Source organism: Pomacea canaliculata, linkage group LG12, assembly GCF_003073045.1.
Source record: "Pomacea canaliculata isolate SZHN2017 linkage group LG12, ASM307304v1, whole genome shotgun sequence".
Lineage (NCBI taxonomy): Eukaryota > Metazoa > Mollusca > Gastropoda > Architaenioglossa > Ampullariidae > Pomacea > Pomacea canaliculata.
Window position 1 is genome coordinate 8,930,003 of NC_037601.1, and position 18,695 is coordinate 8,948,697.

The 18,695-nt window shown below is 42.7% G+C and overlaps 1 protein-coding gene across 4 annotated transcripts in view; it reads right to left on the bottom strand.

Annotated features, from left to right (window-relative positions):
* LOC112553174 (leucine-rich repeat and coiled-coil domain-containing protein 1-like) overlaps positions 1–18,695 on the bottom strand; it is a 176,251-nt gene that overhangs the window by 20,325 nt on the left and 137,231 nt on the right. For 2 of the 4 annotated variants that reach the window (XM_025220226.1, XM_025220225.1), the window contains exons 4-8: positions 16,678–16,796; positions 14,060–14,194; positions 12,556–12,695; positions 4,932–5,048; positions 1,394–1,478 (exon numbers count right to left, since the gene is read on the bottom strand). In XM_025220226.1, the coding sequence (XP_025076011.1) occupies positions 1,394–1,478; positions 4,932–5,048; positions 12,556–12,695; positions 14,060–14,194; positions 16,678–16,796 (596 nt within the window). Of the gene's footprint in view, positions 1–1,393; positions 1,479–4,931; positions 5,049–12,555; positions 12,696–14,059; positions 14,195–16,677; positions 16,797–18,695 lie in introns of those variants that run through there. The other 2 variants (XM_025220227.1, XR_003096971.1) reach the window with 2 other exon arrangements.

Below are 18,695 nucleotides of genomic sequence, written 5' to 3' on the forward strand. Positions count from 1 at the left end.
CAGTTGTCATGCCTCTTCCTGTCCATTACTCCTACAAGAGCAAAACACTAAAGCTGTCTACCAAAACAATGTTTTCTACATTGGGCAAAAATTCTACCTGCTGCTGATGATGCACGCAATCAGGTTTCCTCACTGACATGAAAGGCTGAAATAACCGAATTAACCTCTTCTCTTTTCTTCTTACTTTTGCTGACAACGACCACATCCGCTCCGACATACTCTTTTTCAGACCCAAAAAATGAGGATGGAACAAAAATTGAGAGCGTGGTAAATGTAGATGATCATGGTGTTATTTACATCCTTTCAGCGGGCAGAAAATATGTTTTTTGCCAGAAAAAAAGATGCATCTATTATCCGTCTATTTCACAAACATCAGATTTTTGCTTTTTCGCCACCCAGTGCCAGACCTGACTCAAGGCTGACTAGGAAAAAACGATCGTTACTTCTTTCCCTTAGTGTAATTAAAAAAATATGTCTCAGCAAGTGTTCGTCCAGAAGTTTTTCACTTTCTGAAGAGAAGTAACGAGAGATAGGAAGAGAGTGTAGTGAGAGAGGAGTGAAGCGAGAGAGGGGTGGAGCGAGAGAAAGAAGAGGAGAGTGGAATGAGAGAGGGAAGCTACACAGTTAAGCTATGGAGTGTTGTTAGCTTGCTTCTTCAGTCTCCTGAGAGAGAAAGACAGTGAGAAGGAGAGAGCGATCCCTTGTCCTGCGATAGGATGGAGCTGTTCTTGTTGGAAATACAAATCACATAGTATTCATCCTATTTTGCTTCTGTACTTTCTTCTCACCCACTTACTTCTGTTAAAGTTTGAAACCAAATCATCTTGTAACTTCGCTGGAAGCTAAACCAGACTTTCATTCTCTCGCCAGCCAGGCAAAAAAATTTTTAATTTTGTGGGAAATTCTAAGACTGAGACGGAAAGTAAACTTTGTGGCAACCAGTAGAAATAAGTTCTGAGAGTCGACTCAGGTGACCTGTGTGGATGTGGCCGTTACATCCTGCTATCCAGACGGAAAATGCCATGAAGGTGGGCGACAGGGTATAATTATATGTAATCTGTTCCATGTGCACATGCAACAGGGTATAATTATATGTAATATGTTACCATGTGCACAGGCAACAGGGTATAATTATATGTAATCTGTTGCCATGTGCACAGGCAACAGGGTATAATTATATGTAATCTGTTGCCATGTGCACTGTTGATCATTAACAAGCAGAAAGTTTAACATCTTTCATGTTCTTGTCATTTTTGCCGACTGCTCGGCGTTCAGCATCCACCTCGCGCCTGGCCAAGCGCTGTGCACCTGGGCTCACGTGCATGTAAAATAATCACGTGCACGATCACCTGCTTCCCACAGGTAGCTATGCGACACCTGGGTCCTTGCTCACCTCTCGGAACTTGCCGGCTTCTATCTGCAGCGCCAGACGAAACTCGTCCTCCAGCTGCGAGTACTGGTGGCTGAGGGTCTCGATCCTGCCACAGACAACAACATTCTTCATCTTTCTTATGACAGTGAAGGGGCTGAGCTTTCACTGCGGTTCTTGCCGGGGTACTTAACATCCTTTAAAAAATATCTAACATTCTACCGTTTAAAATATATTAAAACATTTTTTGAGGACACAAATAAGGTTTTCCAATTTATCTGCTCAGATGTTAAGAAAAAGAATTTCGACGTAAGATTAAATGGAAGCAGCTCATGTAAAAAATATATATATGTATATGTGTGTGTGTGTGTGTGCATGTTGCTAGTGCGGAAAGGCAATTGAAATCCACGAAAGCTAAAGTCGTGTTTTTATCAACTTTATGCCGCATGTTACCTGACTGAGCTCAACTCTACGTGCAGTTAACTACCTTCTTGTGTTTCAAGATCAAGATTATTAAGGGAGTGCCAAGCAATCTGAGTTTATACCAAAACCTTTTACTAAAGGTGCATAGAACTAAATGAAAAGCAGCGCCACACAGGTCCTTGGTGGTAGTGTGGTCGTTGCACTCAGGTGTCAGAGGATAAGCGGGTAACATCCCCAAGATGGCCCGGCAGATGGAGTCTCGTTTACTAGTCACGTGCTTACTCAGGCACGAGCACTGACGACCAACTGGCATTGTCCAACCTCGAGGTTATCTGGCTGCCCTCATCAACACACGGCGAGATCCTGCAGGTCGGCGGTCGTCGTTACGGTCTCTGCAGATGGCCGCCACCCGGATTAAGTGGCTCCAGACAACGACTTTAACAGCCAGCAGCCGCCCAGCTGTCCGCCCGCCACACGCCTGCAATTCCAGCCTCACGTAGCGTCTGGCAGCTTAGTGCCCTCCGTCTCCCCCATTTCCGCTTCCACAGGGGTCAGCAGCAAGAGCTTGGGGCGAGTGAATGTCCACGACTAATGTGATGAGCATCGGAGACACACACTGTGGTGGTGGGACTCTAGTCCGTGTAAGAACTGATCCTCCATGACAAGCTTTCATCCTCGGCCGGTCAGTTAGCAATCTGGGTCGCTGGATCCAGTAAAAGCGATACAATCCCAAGATTCCCGTCAAACAATGCCCTCGCCTGGTGTCTAAGGAGTCTCGAGCTGGACGTGCGAGGGTCTTCAGAGAACAATGAGTCGACATGTTCACGTCCATGCAAGGTAGCAAAACATCAGCCTCGCAAGTAAACTGGCTTGGCAAAGAGTTTGACGAGGTCTGTTCCACTTACCTGGCGTGTACAATACATTGATACCATCGTGTATATATGGATCTTTTGTTCATAACGATAGTCTATGGCCATATATCAATAAACTGTGGACCAAACAACCAATCAGCCGATCTGCGTTCAAGCACGTGCTCAGGCGTTGTACAAATTTCATGTCCTCTTCTCTAGAATTTAACTACTTTCAGCAGCAAATACAACGAATTAATCAAATACTTAAAAACTGATTTTTAAAAAGAGGGTAGCTGGGTCAGGTGTGGCGGTCATTTAATTGAATTTACACGAAAAGTGCAGGTCGAGCTGCTGCCGCGCATTAATCACAACGCACAATGAAAACATCCTGTTTCCCTTTGTAGAATGTTCCAGAGCGTCTGTCAGAAACTCTGTCAGAAAAAAAAGTCAATTTATTTTTCTTTTCTAGTAGTTTTATGAATTCAGACAACTTCAAGTATTCGAGATGTTTGTATGAGTGTTGGACGTGGTGAAGCTTATGTACCTGGTCAAATAAAGTAAGTTGGCGGTTTATTTTTATTTATAATTTATATTTTGTTGACACGATCTCTCCACATATATTCGTGGTATGCACTGAAAGCCCCTGGAGGCACGTGAAGGAGTTTGACGGGTTAGGATAAAATCACATCGCGAAAGGCTCAAGATTTCAGGATTTATTCTTTTTTTATAAACTTTTCTGTGTGGGCATTAAATGGTGTGTACTGGGCTCAATGAGAGTTTCGCACTTTAATTTTTGTTTTGTTTCTTGTAAGTTATATCTTGAGCTTTTTTTTATTCTGTTTTGTTTTATTGGGCGGGGGGTGCGGAATAGGCGAGGCTGCAAAGCCATTATTTTTAATCATATTGCTTGTATGTCTTCCTGAACTTTACTGATCCCTGTTATTTTCCTCAAAAGACAAAATATTGCCTCAACGCGTGTCTACTTTATCTAGAAAGGAAATATATAAATTGTTTAGTTTCAACAGATATATGGCGGACATGGGAAGATCTGCAATTATGTTAAATAGTAAAGCCATCAAATTATCAATAATGATAATAATTTATAAGACGCAAACTCAACATGTACTAGTCATATTCATTATTGTACAACATTTATGAAACACGAAACTCATCTCATTTTCAGTCAAACAACGCGATACTGAACGCCGCCATATTGCAAGCACATGGCACTTTGAACAAAGACATCTTTGGTTAGAGTTTAAGGTCAGATTTATTAGTCTTGCCTAATATAGTCGGCAAGACTTCATTAACTAGGTTTATGTCTGTTTGGTCCACATAGCCGTCAACTGAAAAAGAGTTCGTTAAATTAACTTTCTGGTATGGATCAGACGAAGCCATATTTGTTAGCTAGATTTTTTTTTTTCGTCTCACCCGCCAAGGTCCCAGACTCATGGGGGAAGTTAGGTCACGTGACCGGGTCAAGCCCCATTAGCAGGCTCATCAAGAGCGGCGGTGCAGGCCTTGATTGTGTTTCTGGACGGAAGCGGAGATGAGGCGTCCGGCCTCTGGCAAGATCAACAGGTTTCCTCCCAGCAGGAAATTGTCACTTCAAGTGATGGTCCTCCGGAGCTGGACGCCATGTGACTGTAGTGGGGTCTGGCGTGACGGCCCGCCCGCTGCCTCATTGCCACGTGATCAGAGATAAACACAGAGATAAACACAGCCCATATTTATTTAATAACTGGCCTGGCGAGTGGTCCTCAGGGCTCCGGCGCTGCTTAGACGCACAGTCGGTGTCGGTGATTGAATCTCTTCGTGTGGTTTTCATTATTCTACGTGTCTTGGCGATGGCTGCGAAAAAGTATTGGCCTGAACAAGGGTGTGCTGACGTGTACTTCATACCACAGGAATAGGCTGGTGCCAGCCAAAAGCTACTTTGTGACAAGAACGTGTCAGTGCATGAGACAGCGTGCATGTGTTTGAGTGTAGGTCTGTGTGATGAGCGGCAATCTGTGTGGGTCTTCATCTTGATAGTTATTTACAAGAAGGGAGAGCATTTTAAAACTAATGTCTGTCTTTCCCGTTGTCACTAGCAAGGTGTTCTTTGAGGTATCAACAGTAACATTCTATTAGTCCTTTGAGCTGCTGTGTGAACTGATTTTTTAATAATCTACAAGCGTTTGGAAGTTGGTCTGCAAACGCACGATCTCAGTAAACAAAAACTAGTTTTTCGTTAGACTCTTAAAAACATCTGTACAAATTAATGCATTTACGAGACTTCAACTCACTTTTCCTGGCAAGAAGTCATCTCCTGTCGATGTTTCTTCTCCACAAGCTGAACTTCCTTCTGAAGAACCTCTCGCAGCTCTTTGCTGTCCAGTCGGTAGCGTTCTGCCATCTCTTGCCTGCACACAGCAGTTCACACTGATTGAAACATGATTGTCACAGCGGTAGGAACACAGGATTAAACTAATATTTAACAGCTTGTCAGCCAGTCAAAGCACATACATTTCAATATGTATTCATCTAACAATAAACAGTTTGGTGACAGTCAGAATTCGCATGCGTGTTGAAGCTGTCGGGCACTTTTTCGCTTCTGAAATTATTCACAGAAATAGCAGACGATAGTACTGCACATTTCACGAAGAAATCTTTGCCAAAGCTATAATAAACGAACAAATAAACAATAACAGACGCGAAGAAATAATAACCGCCAGCGTTCTTTCGAACGAAATCTTACAAGGGAAATATTATTTTCAAAATGATAACATATAATTCTCATGAAACATTACTATCACTCGTCACCATGATCAACCACATCGTCCTTGTTGACGCGGACGTATTCCAGCAAGACAACAAAACAACAAGACTATTCCCCAAACACTACACTACTGGTAGACATGGCCAGCTATGAGTTAGTGTCTCCTAATCATAATGGAAGAGTATCACTCCGACCTTCTGCTAATCACTGGCAGGACAGCCCACAGACCACGTGATTCTTATTGTATCGTTTCGTGCAACTGGACCAGAAATTGTTTACTTCTTAGAAAAAAAAAATAATCATAACACACTACACATTTGTCAACAAAGACATCGTCAAGTGGTGACTGAATAAAATTGCTCACAACTAAGGTCTAGACTGCAACTGGCAACATGTCCTCAAGCCAGAGACCATATAAGTAATTAAAAGGAAGTGTTGAGACAAGATAGACTTCAGTGGCCGGAGAGAGATGGACAGCGACTGGGTGTCGCCAGCGCAGACAGCAACAACGTCCACGACAGGGTCCGTGGGCGACATGCCACAACACGGAGGGTGTACATACGGGGTCTTGGCACCCGGCTGGCGGGACTTAGCCTCATCACATGGAGGTGGCGGGGATGTGGGTAAGATGATTTGTGGTCAAGTAGGGTGTGGTCTTCTGTCTGCCTATGATTGGTTGAAGGATGCTGGGTGCGTGTGCTCGTCCAATGGCATCCATTGTTGTAAGCAAAAGTACGAAGCAAGGCGAAAAGAACATCGCAGAATACTTTTCGGTACATCAGGCCACATCTTAATAAATCCACGTGTGTTAAACAACTACCGCCAAGTTTCTAACTTTTATTTTCTCTCTAAGATAACTGAGAAAGTAGTTTTGACACAGCTCTGGGCTTACTTACTAAAGCACTACCTCCTTCCTCAAGTTCAGTCGGTTCCAGACTTTTACACAGTACAAAAACTACCTTCATCAAAGTAAACACGGACATATTATCTTCCCTCGTAAGTGGTGATGTTTGGTCTCTCTGCGGGATTCCACACTATTGACCTGTCTATGCTTCTTCAAAATTGTTTTTTTAATTACGGCGACTACATTGAATGCAACGGCTTGGATGATCAGAAAAGGAATAAAAATAGTGTGAATTTCAACACACTACTATTTAGCAAAAACATGTTTTATGAACTGTACAGCATTGTTTTAACAATCACATTAACTGGTGTTTTTTAAAGCTCAATGCAAAGCTGTTTGTTAGTCACATGACTGCGTTTTATTTCCGTCTAATCCCTGCGAATCTGCTTCTATCATTCAGTAAAATGTTTTGTTTTGTTTAATTCGGTGAGACACGGAAAGTTCAGGGTAAGACTGGGAAAAAACGTGAGAAATGAAATTTTAAAAAAAAAATCGTTATCAAAGCCAACGAAAGAGTTTTAACCGACTCAAAACAGCGCTAGGGCAGAGGTCAAATGGTCAAAGAGCACTGAGCAGGGTCAAGCCAGCAGGCGGAGGGTTCAGACTTGCAGGACAGTCCACACAGCTTGTAGGCGGTTCGTGCTCCACTCCACGACTCACACAAACATCGACAACAAAGTTTGCTGTCAACTGCAAGTTCTCTCTTTGTATGGCTTACAACAACTTGTTTTCCAACTTCTCGGCATTTAGACACAGAAAGCAGACAGCACTATAAACTCTGTCCTGCCCATCCTTTTTTATTATTAATCATTGCAACAACAACTGATAACTCAACAATGTCTTCCACTGATCTGTTTGCATTTGTATGTATTGGTGGTAAATGCAGTTCTCAGTGGCTAACAGCCGCGCTGATGTATGAATACCGGGGAATGTGTTGTACATGTGCTGAACATCTGCTCTCATCAGAGCTCATGCATTTATCTTCTGTAGCTCTGTGTCACAGAGCGATGACCTGATGACCAGCACAACGAGGGTGACCGAGATGCAGTCACATGACTAGCAGAATTTTCTTTTAAAGTGGGAAAGAAAGGGGAAGACCATTTAAGGCTGCATCTGCCTAGAAAGATACGATGTTCATATTTTTTTTAGTATTTCGGATTTTTTGAATTTTGAATTTTTCCTGTGTTCTTTTATGATATAAATAAGTATTAACAATTTGCTTTTGTTATAACTGTCAATAGGAGCTGTCTACAGGGTCGGGAGATGGGCCGTAAGTGTTTGAGCTTGACTAACTTTCAGGACTGGATTGTTGAATGTCTTCTGGGAAATTATTTTTAACATTCATTGAGTATTTTTAATTAGTTACATTTAGTTAATATCAATAAATGTATACAGGCCTGAAAGAGAGGCAGAGCTCTTTTGTGAAGAAAAGTATGCGCAAATGTCTAGGCGTCTACGTGGATCCGAGTGTCTGTGACACTGTGAAACCTTTCTTTGTGTGAGTGTGGTGGAAGGGGGGAATGCAACCTAAATAAATAAAATCTCAAATGTAAGCTATCGAAGTTATTGTCCTCGGTGATCGGTAAACAAATTCTCCAGCGGCAACTGGGCATCATCAGAGGCACTACTCCCGTCTTTCTAACAATAGGATGCAGGTGTGTATTCGGCTTTAGTTCCACAACAAAGAGAGACACATAACTGTGTTTACTTAAATGAGAGAAAGAAAAACACACAAAAAAAATGCTTCATCTAAAAGGAAACAATGCAATGAGTTGTAATAGGTCATGTATTGTTTTGTTTATGAGCGGTGTCTGCGTCTGACATCCTTGTGCGTGTCATTTGTCTGCGTGAAGCTGCACAACGAAAGTCATCTGTGAATAAAAAAAAAATAATATTCTAGTTCTAACATCCGATGGATGAGCTATGTTGTTGACGTCTTCGTGCAGCTAATAAAACAGTGTACTTTCTCCAGCCTTCTTCCTTTCAGACCGCTAACATCAACTGTCCTCCCTCTCCATTTATGGGACTTCAACTGAAGGTCAAAGGTCTCCATTATTCAGTCGCCACTTTTCTTCCCCTTTATCTGCGGGGGCTCGTCAAAGTGTTGTGAGCTTGTATGCGTTGGACATTTTACAGATGAAGTCCAAACGAAGCACACAAAGATCTACACCACACAATATCAGACCTACTACAGGTTTTTTCCCAAGACTAGCAAAAAAATCTGCCGACAAAAAATATTACAATACATTTGTGACATACGAGCAATACCAGCGACATTTTCTCCCCCCCCCCCCCAATTAACACACTCACACATACTCGAAGCCGACACTTTCAACGATGACCTCCCCTTCCCAGACGAATGACATATTATCAATCGATCCAAGGACAACAAAAGTTGATGTTACAAGAGACAAAATAAGAAAAGAGAGAAAAACATACAAGTAATAAACTTTCAAACTCGACACTACACTTATGCGGACAGAGATGGCAACAACAACAACAACAACAACAAAATCAACAACAACAAAACCCACGCGCCTCCGCCCCAAACCTATTTCTCTCCTTACCCTCGTCCTCTATCTGCTCCTAGTCGACGAGACTCAGCAATAACTGCCCAACTCGCACACTCCCAGTCAATCTGTCTAAAAATAAAACTTCTAGAAAGGACTGTCTAGAGTTAGACGTAAACATGTGATTAGGGAAAATGCACAGATAGCAAGCAGGCTGACTCTCCCATTCCTCCCATCAATCCTCCCATCGAGGCTCGCACTGTCCTGTACAGGTCACAGAAACAAAGTCCTGATCCTCATGTGCTGTTCGTGTTTGTAGACGGGGGTACATAAAGTCAATCCTTTGTCAACAGAAAAAAAAAAAACCTGGCGCTGCAACTAACCCAGTCAACATGTAGGACAAGGAATAAAACGCAAAATTCGGAAGAGAAGTATCACAGAAGAAACAAAATACAACACAGAAGTTATCCCCCCAAAACCCTAACAGCTTGATTTACCTCCCTGTTGTGACGCTCACAAAACTGCACCAACGGCTTCTGGCACAATGTCCTCCCAGCCTCTCGTACAGATTGCAGAGATGAACACCCCCCATGCCGCAATCAGGTGAATGCCCCTCCTTCCACTCTTAAATCCGATAAAAGTGTGCTGCCAGTGGATGGCAAAGTACGAGACAAATCCTCCCCCAGACAACCCATGACTCGGCGTGGATATCTCGAACAACGAAAGTTCTTTTCCTGACCTGTTTAAAATAAAACTCTAGTCTGACATTCCTTCCTCCCAGACAATGGCACCATGCTTGCAGAATTTTGGAAGATATTCATCTCTCAAAAGAAGCACGCACAACATTGCCGTTGATTATTGAGGCAGAGAGAGAGAGACCAGCCCTGTGTATGTCTGGCGGAAGACAAGGCTGTGAACCAACACTTGCCTACTTCATCTTCTGCTTCTGTCTCCTCCTCTAGCTACGAGACTGGCTGTCTCCTCCACTCAGCTAACAGGAGCACAGTACTGCTAGAAGTGTACAAGTTTTGGTTCTTGTGTGTGAAAGGTGGAGGGGGAGAGAGAGAAAATAGGCAGCATTTCAATCATGTCTTATGCAAAGTTATAAACACTATCTTTAGTTGCCTGGTGAAATAATGACAGACTTTATTTTACTAAGACAAAATTTCTCACACTCTCTCTCTCTCACGCGCGCATCTACAGTGGTCACGGTCACAGACTTGTCCGGGATGACCCGTCATCGTCAATTAACGGCTTACGACGGGCAACACAAACTCGCGAAAGTTTCTTGAAATTAATCTGATTAGCAAAACTCATTTTTTGTTAAAGCTGCTTGTCACACGCAACGTGGAGAGGCCGTGAACATGTTCTCGCTAACATTATTTACATCACAGGCCTAGAGTGACGAAGGGAGAGATTAACCGACAAACAAGAGAAAGAACAAAAAGGCTGTGTGCACTAGTAACGTACTTGTGCTGCTGCTGTTAGTGTGTGCGTGTGTGTGTGTTGTTGTGTATGTGAGGACATCAAATGTTTCTGTGTATACAGCACATGATGTAAGTGTTGTTGTGTATGTGAGTACATCAAATGACGTGCAATGTTTCTGTGTATACAGCAAATGACGTAAGTGGTGTTGTGTATGTCAGTATATCTAATGACGTAGGTGGTGTTGCTGTGTGTATTGACTAATGACGTATTTGTGTTGCTGTGTGTATACAGATAATGACGTAGGTGGCGTTGCTGTGTGTATTAACTAATGATGTATTTGTGTTGATGTGTAAGTACAGATAATGACGTAGGTGGTGTTGCTGTGAGTATACAGTTAATGACGTACGTGGTGTTGCTGTGTGTATTAACTAATGATGTATTTGTGTTGATGTGTAAGTACAGATAATGACGTAGGTGGTGTTGCTGTGAGTATACAGTTAATGACGTACTGGTGTTGCTGTGTGTATTAACTAATGATGTATTTGTGTTGATGTGTAAGTACAGATAATGACGTAGGTGGTGTTGCTGTGAGTATACAGTTAATGACGTACTGGTGTTGCTGTGTGTATTAACTAATGATGTATTTGTGTTGATGTGTAAGTACAGATAATGACGTAGGTGGTGTTGCTGTGAGTAGACAGTTAATGACGTACTGGTGTTGCTGTGTGTATTAACTAATGATGTATTTGTGTTGATGTGTAAGTACAGATAATGACGTAGGTGGTGTTGCTGTGAGTATACAGTTAATGACGTACTGGTGTTGCTGTGTGTATTAACTAATGATGTATTTGTGTTGATGTGTAAGTACAGATAATGACGTAGGTGGTGTTGCTGTGAGTATACAGTTAATGACGTACTGGTGTTGCTGTGTGTATTAACTAATGATGTATTTGTGTTTGATGTGTAAGTACAGATAATGACGTAGGTGGTGTTGCTGTGAGTATACAGTTAATGACGTACTGGTGTTGCTGTGTGTATTAACTAATGATGTATTTGTGTTGATGTGTAAGTACAGATAATGACGTAGGTGGTGTTGCTGTGAGTATACAGTTAATGACGTACTGGTGTTGCTGTGTGTATTAACTAATGATGTATTTGTGTTGATGTGTAAGTACAGATAATGACGTAGGTGGTGTTGCTGTGAGTAGACAGTTAATGACGTACTGGTGTTGCTGTGTGTATTAACTAATGATGTATTTGTGTTGATGTGTAAGTACAGATAATGACGTAGGTGGTGTTGCTGTGAGTATACAGTTAATGACGTACTGGTGTTGCTGTGTGTATTAACTAATGATGTATTTGTGTTGATGTGTAAGTACAGATAATGACGTAGGTGGTGTTGCTGTGAGTATACAGTTAATGACGTACTGGTGTTGCTGTGTGTATTAACTAATGATGTATTTGTGTTGATGTGTAAGTACAGATAATGACGTAGGTGGTGTTGCTGTGAGTATACAGTTAATGACGTACTGGTGTTGCTGTGTGTATTAACTAATGATGTATTTGTGTTGATGTGTAAGTACAGATAATGACGTAGGTGGTGTTGCTGTGAGTAGACAGTTAATGACGTACTGGTGTTGCTGTGTGTATTAACTAATGATGTATTTGTGTTGATGTGTAAGTACAGATAATGACGTAGGTGGTGTTGCTGTGAGTATACAGTTAATGACGTACTGGTGTTGCTGTGTGTATTAACTAATGATGTATTTGTGTGATGTGTAAGTACAGATAATGACGTAGGTGGTGTTGCTGTGAGTAGACAGTTAATGACGTACTGGTGTTGCTGTGTGTATTAACTAATGATGTATTTGTGTTGATGTGTAAGTACAGATAATGACGTAGGTGTGTTGCTGTGAGTATACAGTTAATGACGTACTGGTGTTGCTGTGTGTATTAACTAATGATGTATTTGTGTTGATGTGTAAGTACAGATAATGACGTAGGTGGTGTTGCTGTGAGTATACAGTTAATGACGTACTGGTGTTGCTGTGTGTATTAACTAATGATGTATTTGTGTTGATGTGTAAGTACAGATAATGACGTAGGTGGTGTTGCTGTGAGTATACAGTTAATGACGTACTGGTGTTGCTGTGTGTATTAACTAATGATGTATTTGTGTTGATGTGTAAGTACAGATAATGACGTAGGTGGTGTTGCTGTGAGTATACAGCCAATGACGTACTGGTGTTGCTGTGTGTATTGACTAATGACGTATTTGTGTTGATGTGTAAGTACAGATAATGACGTACTTGTGTTGCTGTTCTCGAGTGGCTAGTAGCTCCTGTAGCTGCTGTATTTGTCCTTTCTGAGCCTTGCTGTTGCCCCGTGTGATCTCCAGCTCCCTGGCCAGCGCTGCTGCGCGCAGCTCACTTTCCTGAATTTTCTTGGCCTTTAACAACACCAACAATCATCATCATCATCATCAATCAACATCCATCAATCAATCAACATCATCATCAACATCATCAATCATCATCGTTGTCATCATCGTCATCATCATCGTCCATCATCGTCGTCGTCGTCGTCGGTAAGAGAGGATTGAAACTGTACCCATTACAAGTATGCAGTACGAGCATGTTTAGTTGAATACACACGTGTTTCCCGTCTTTATCTGAATAATGAAATAAATACGAACGATGCCAACTGCCCGTAAATTGCTGCAGACACCCCCTTGTCATACCTTAAGCACCTAGGTTTGGCCTTTCAGGAGGAAAAGTGTGTTATTTAGAGGGGGGGAGGAGGAGGTAGACAGGCTGAGGGTGTGTCTTATCAACAGTTGAGAGAGAGACCGTGCAGCTATCGTTCACTTCATCCACGGTTGTCTGACCACCGTGCCGCACCGAGTTCACCCCGACACACACAAACATTCCAGAACACGTGTTGTTATTGACTGGCCCTCTCTTTCCACATGCATGACTGGCAATTGGAGAAGCATGCTGGAAGAGTGGAGATAAGGAACATGCACCTTAGCAAGCTGAGAAAGGTTGACCTGTGAGAGAGCAGGCTGTGCAGACTTAACGGGGCCCTAGCAACAACCACCTTCTCATTCCCACGCGAGGAATGGGACGCGAAGTCACGAGATGTTGTGCGACTAAATGCAAGTGGGTGCTGGTGACCAACTATGAGCGGCAGAAGTGAGGCAAAAGCTGAAGTCATCATTGTAACTGTCGACAAACCAGAATTAAGCAAACAAACGCGAAACAGCATAGGAAGGGAGACGAAAAAGGGAGACAACAGCCCACAAGCAAGGCGCCAAATGGCACCAGGGGCATCATCTCCCCCTCCCTCCACCCAAAACTATAATGTGCTCAAATTATCTGCTTGCATGCAATCACGGATCTCATTGATGAAAAGTGTTATCGCGCGCCGAGCAAACATCAGCAAACAACAGCGGCATAACATTAGCCTGGCGTGGCATCGTCTTCCCGCGATACATCGAGCACCTGCGCCTCGCGCTGATTACAGGTGCAAAATGCCTACTTTGCAATCAGATATTAACAAGCACCTGTGCCTAAGTCTCTGTAATTTACAAAAAACTTTTAAAAAATCTTGCCAATATGACGGGCGCGACGTACGCGAGTAAAAGTAGATGAGAAAAAAGACGTGATCGTCAGAAGTGGGGAAATAAGAGAGAGAGAGGGGTGAAGAGAGATAGAAAAAAACTTTTCTAAAGAACTTAAAGCAAGCAAGTTTAAAATGTATGTTCAATGACCAATAAAACGCCTGTCTGTGACCTCTGACCCTCCCCCTCACCTCGTGGGCCTGCTGTTGCAGACGTTGTCGTTCCTGGCCGGCTAGCGTCTCCTCCAAGGAGCGGACCGCGGCCCTGTTGGCATCCTCCGCCTGGCGGGCTCTGCTCAGCTGCTCCTGTAGCTCCGCTACCTGCGTCTGCAGCGCCACCACACGTCAGCAGGTATGAAACAAAGCATCAGTCTCACAAGTTACACAATATGTTTCAGTAACAGTCAGAATAACAATGTTACACTCGACGAGCATGTTGAGTATCATTCGTTAGTTCAAAACTACACAGAATGACAAGATGAGAGATGAGAGATGGGGAATGTCAAAGACTTTCTTTAATTTAAAATAATACTTAAAATAGCAACTCTATTACTTTCGAGAACTACGGAAAGCGCCGAGACCCTTCCTTAGTTCTAAACATCATCTGTCGCAAACGCCAATCATTTGTGCATGCACATATGGAAACAAAAATATATTTGAAAGAAGTCTACAAATGTTCGTCTCACTAAAAACAATTATGATAAATGAGAATTTTAATCCTCCTCTCGACGGCTTGGATAACCATACATCCGGGACCATTAGTCATCCATGACAGAGAAACATGGAAGGTTGAGCCGAGCATCAAGTGGGATTTCTCCTAGTATGTACAATCCTCGTTAGCATTCATTAAATGTAGGTAGGATGTCATAAAGAAAAAAAGTGGATAAATCAGAATATTCAGAGGCTGCAGTAATAAGGCGAGGTTCTTCGTCCAGGAAATTTATCAAGAACTCAAAGAGACGACTCTCGTTTCCTTGGTTACAACTGGAGGTGGAGACTCGGTGGACTTTGTGTTTCTTTACCTGAGGGCATCTTTGCCACGGGTTTATAACTACACTCACTGCTCGATTAATCCACAACCCGTAGTTGAATGGTTCATATCTCAGTCGATTCCCCCACGTGTCTGATCAAAGAGGTGTCAGACCCTAGTGGGGCTGTCTTGTCTTCTCTACAAAAGTCTACTATCTACACCTCGATGGCACAGTCCTCGTGTCTGTACTTCTTTACCTACAGCTGTTATTTCTACACCTACACCTGGCTGAAACATTTAACCGTACCTCTAATTGCTTCCGCTGTTTGTTTGTTTTGTGTGAGTGAGAGAGCAGACTTGGCAGTTGAAATATTGGAATATTGGAATTTTTGCTCCCTTGGCTATTTCATCTTGTATTTATTTCTATATATATATATAAAACCGTCGTAGCCTCGTGGTTAATATGCTCAACTCGCTTCCTGGTTCAAACTGGATTTCCTCCTCCATCCTCCCCCAACAAGACGTGGGAACCTGATTAATGAGAGAAACTGCAAAATGTTTGGGTTCTGCGTATTCTTTATGCAGTGTGAATGAAACCACTTAGTTCTGTGGCCGGAAGACAAATAGTGCACCTTCTGACCTTTTGCTTACCTGAGCAAAATTAAAAGCCACACGATGTGAAAAATTAAGCACAACATTCTCCCGTCATCTTTACCTTCCCTGATCAATCAGGTTCACATTCCTGATAAACATCTACTGAGTGGACAGAGGGAGGTTTTTGTTTTCTAAAAGCCCGCAGGTCTCGGGCAGCAGATCAGCTTCACAGTGGAGTACACTGACCATGAAGACTAGGGAGCCTCCCTGATTATTTCTTATTGGTGAAAAACAACAGAGAGTAGAAAAACTGTAAAAGTTGCAGAATCAATTCCGGGATTGTACCTACAGTTTGGGGGTTATCGGGTATCACACACCTACAGAAGTTATTACAACTACTTGACCTTCCACCTCAGGCAAGCACTCGTCGGCTCTTCTAATCAAAACTATTCTCGGCATTTAGCAACGTGCCAAGTTCTGAAGAGTTCATGGAAAAATGTCTATAATACCATTGACCGCTGACAGATTAGGGGCAGTCGCTAGTAGTGATAGATTGTTGCCGTGCTTCGTCGATCTTCTCAACAAAAACGATAGAGAAAAGCTCGGAAAGTGTGAAGTGAAAACGGGGGAGGATTGAAACTAATTCCTCTTAAAGACGGGAAGGAGTCTGGAAAGGAAAGAAAAACTATCTTCTGAGTAAAGGGGAAAAAAAAATAACGGTGATCGTTTCGTTCTTCGACGTTATCACCGACGAGAATCCTAGCCTGCTGAAAACACCATTAAAATGACCCGAAGCAATCAACTGGAGGCAAAATCTACCTGGCAGACACTACCAACCGACAAAGTGATGTCAGCATTTACACACAGCTTTAGAAAGCTCTCTAGGGCTGTCTCAAAACATTCTCTAAGTACCGGATGTGCCAGGGACGGCTATGTACCTCAATTTCATGGTTTAAGGCCGCAGGTGGGAAGAAAACAAAAACAACAACATTTTAAGCCGCTAATTGCTCCCCGTGGCTGCAGGTAAGTGCCGCGAAAGTGACTTCAGGGTTAGTTATGTACATCCGAGTTATAAATCCCGCCTAGGGATAAAAATAAATGAAGATAATGAATTTTGTCTTGACTGAAATTAAACCAATCAACCAAATGAATTAATAAATAAATAAGTCGGAATCCTATTATTAGAAAAAATGGTGATGTAAGACAGCATTCCTCACCCAATGGAGTTTGCTGGCGACTAACTCACCTGCAGGGCGGTAACCTGGTCCTGAAGTCGAACTTTCGCATCTCGCTCGTTCACCAGAACCTCCTTCAGTCTGCCTGTTGCAGCTACTGCTGTGATCTTCAGCTCGTTCTCTTCGTTCTCTGAAAATGTGAGGACGGACAGGTGAGCAAGCGCACACACACATACACACACACACTGAGACCAGTTTTAGAGTATTAATAGGATCGACGTGCAAATAGTCTTGTGTATCGAATAGAATTTACATGAGGATGGTGCCTATCTCATCTCACTCGCTGCCTTACCTTGCCCAACCCTCTATGGAGTTAGGTACCCATTCCTGTCAGCTGGGGTGACTGGGGGAAGTTTGCTGCGCTAATCGGGTATTGAATCAGCGCGCTCTCAGTTTGGACACCAGCGCTCTAAAAAACCCGTCTATCCGCTCTTCCTTTTCCGATCCACCGAATGATATCCCCAGCACACAAAACAATACTAAAGCAGATAAACTCTGCCGATTAAAAACAATCCAAGACTTGTTTTTAAGCTTCTGGATAAAGAAGCCCTAAAGTTGCAGTTAACACCATGGCTGCAAAGTTGAGTTCTGAGGTTGAAGTACTCCGCCATCTAGTAATCATTGGTTTCAACTACGGAAGGCTTATGTCAGAGGCCATTGAGAAACAACACAGCACTCACTTATTTTATTTATGATGCCACTTAAAGACGAAGATAACTGGCAAGGAACTAATGGGTCAGAGTTTTCGCCAGTCGTGGCTAGCTGCACATTTTTATTTCAAGCCGGAGCTCGCTGTCTGGATCACGAATTTCTCTGAACAGCCTTAAGTGGAGGAGGACACAGTTGATCCCATCTGACGATGAGTATAGGAAACAGGCTTATCTAGCCTCTCTTTGCCGTTCCCTCCAGGTGAAGGAGTTGCCTTTCCTGCCTTTTCCCCTGATCCCACTTCCTGCCCCTGGATCGCAGCTTAATGACATTGGTTTCTCTCTCTGTGGACTTTCAGCTCTTGCCCTCTCCAATCGTCTCACAGCATGGCGGCCATCAGCAAGGCAAAGCCGGTCATGAGCTGGTCAATTTTACATCTCTGGACCAGCGATGTGAAGTCGATGCTGAGTCGATGTCGAGGTTTTTTTTTCCCAGAGGCTGAAGTAGTAATTTTTGCCAGTATCTTTGGCAAGTTGATGTCTTTCAACGGTCTGTTCCTAACTACTGCATAAAGCTCTCCTTTCTTTCTTCTTTAAGCAAATACTTCAAAAAGCAAATATTTCTATTAGAAAAATATATGCTCCGCAAAATCTATGTAAAGAGGAAGACGAGCTCCTCATAAAACATCGTATTTAAGAGCATTTTAGTTAAAACCTTGATAAGTTCCCTAAAAGAATGATAATGGCTACAGTAGCCCTTCTCCAAACCAGGCAAAGCAAAAACATCTCCACCTATTAACAGATCATGGGCGCTTACTTCACAACTAGGCAAGAAAATTGAAACAGCTATTTACAGCATATTTATGAAAAAAGGAAACAAAATGTCCTAAATTAATTCTTAACCAAACAACCGTTTACTTAACTCACAGGTTAAATTTTATAAGTAATTTTCTCAGAAAAATACAATCTGGACGCACATGTAGACAAAATTAATAACAAAATTTTCCAGAAAAAAAGAGTAAATCTAATGAAAGTGCTTATTGGTGATGGTGCACAAATGGTACAAATATTTACATTCACCTTTTCGGGAACTCTCAAAGGGGCCCCAGTGCTATCTGTCAAATCCGTACTTCTAAGCAACAGTGTCGTTAACTCCGATGAAGCCACCATCCGCTCTCACATACACACCCACATACACTTAATTAGTTAATTAGCTCTGGCGGTTGTAACTCAGGCGGTCTCGTACTGCAGTCTTCCGACTTTTTAATCTCTCCACTCTGAGAGCCCAGGCTTGAGGTGAGGTGAGGAGCAGGTGTCCAGGTGGAACGTTGGCCTCATTACCGACCACTTCTCGCTCCACTCCCCCTCCCTATCCTCCTCCC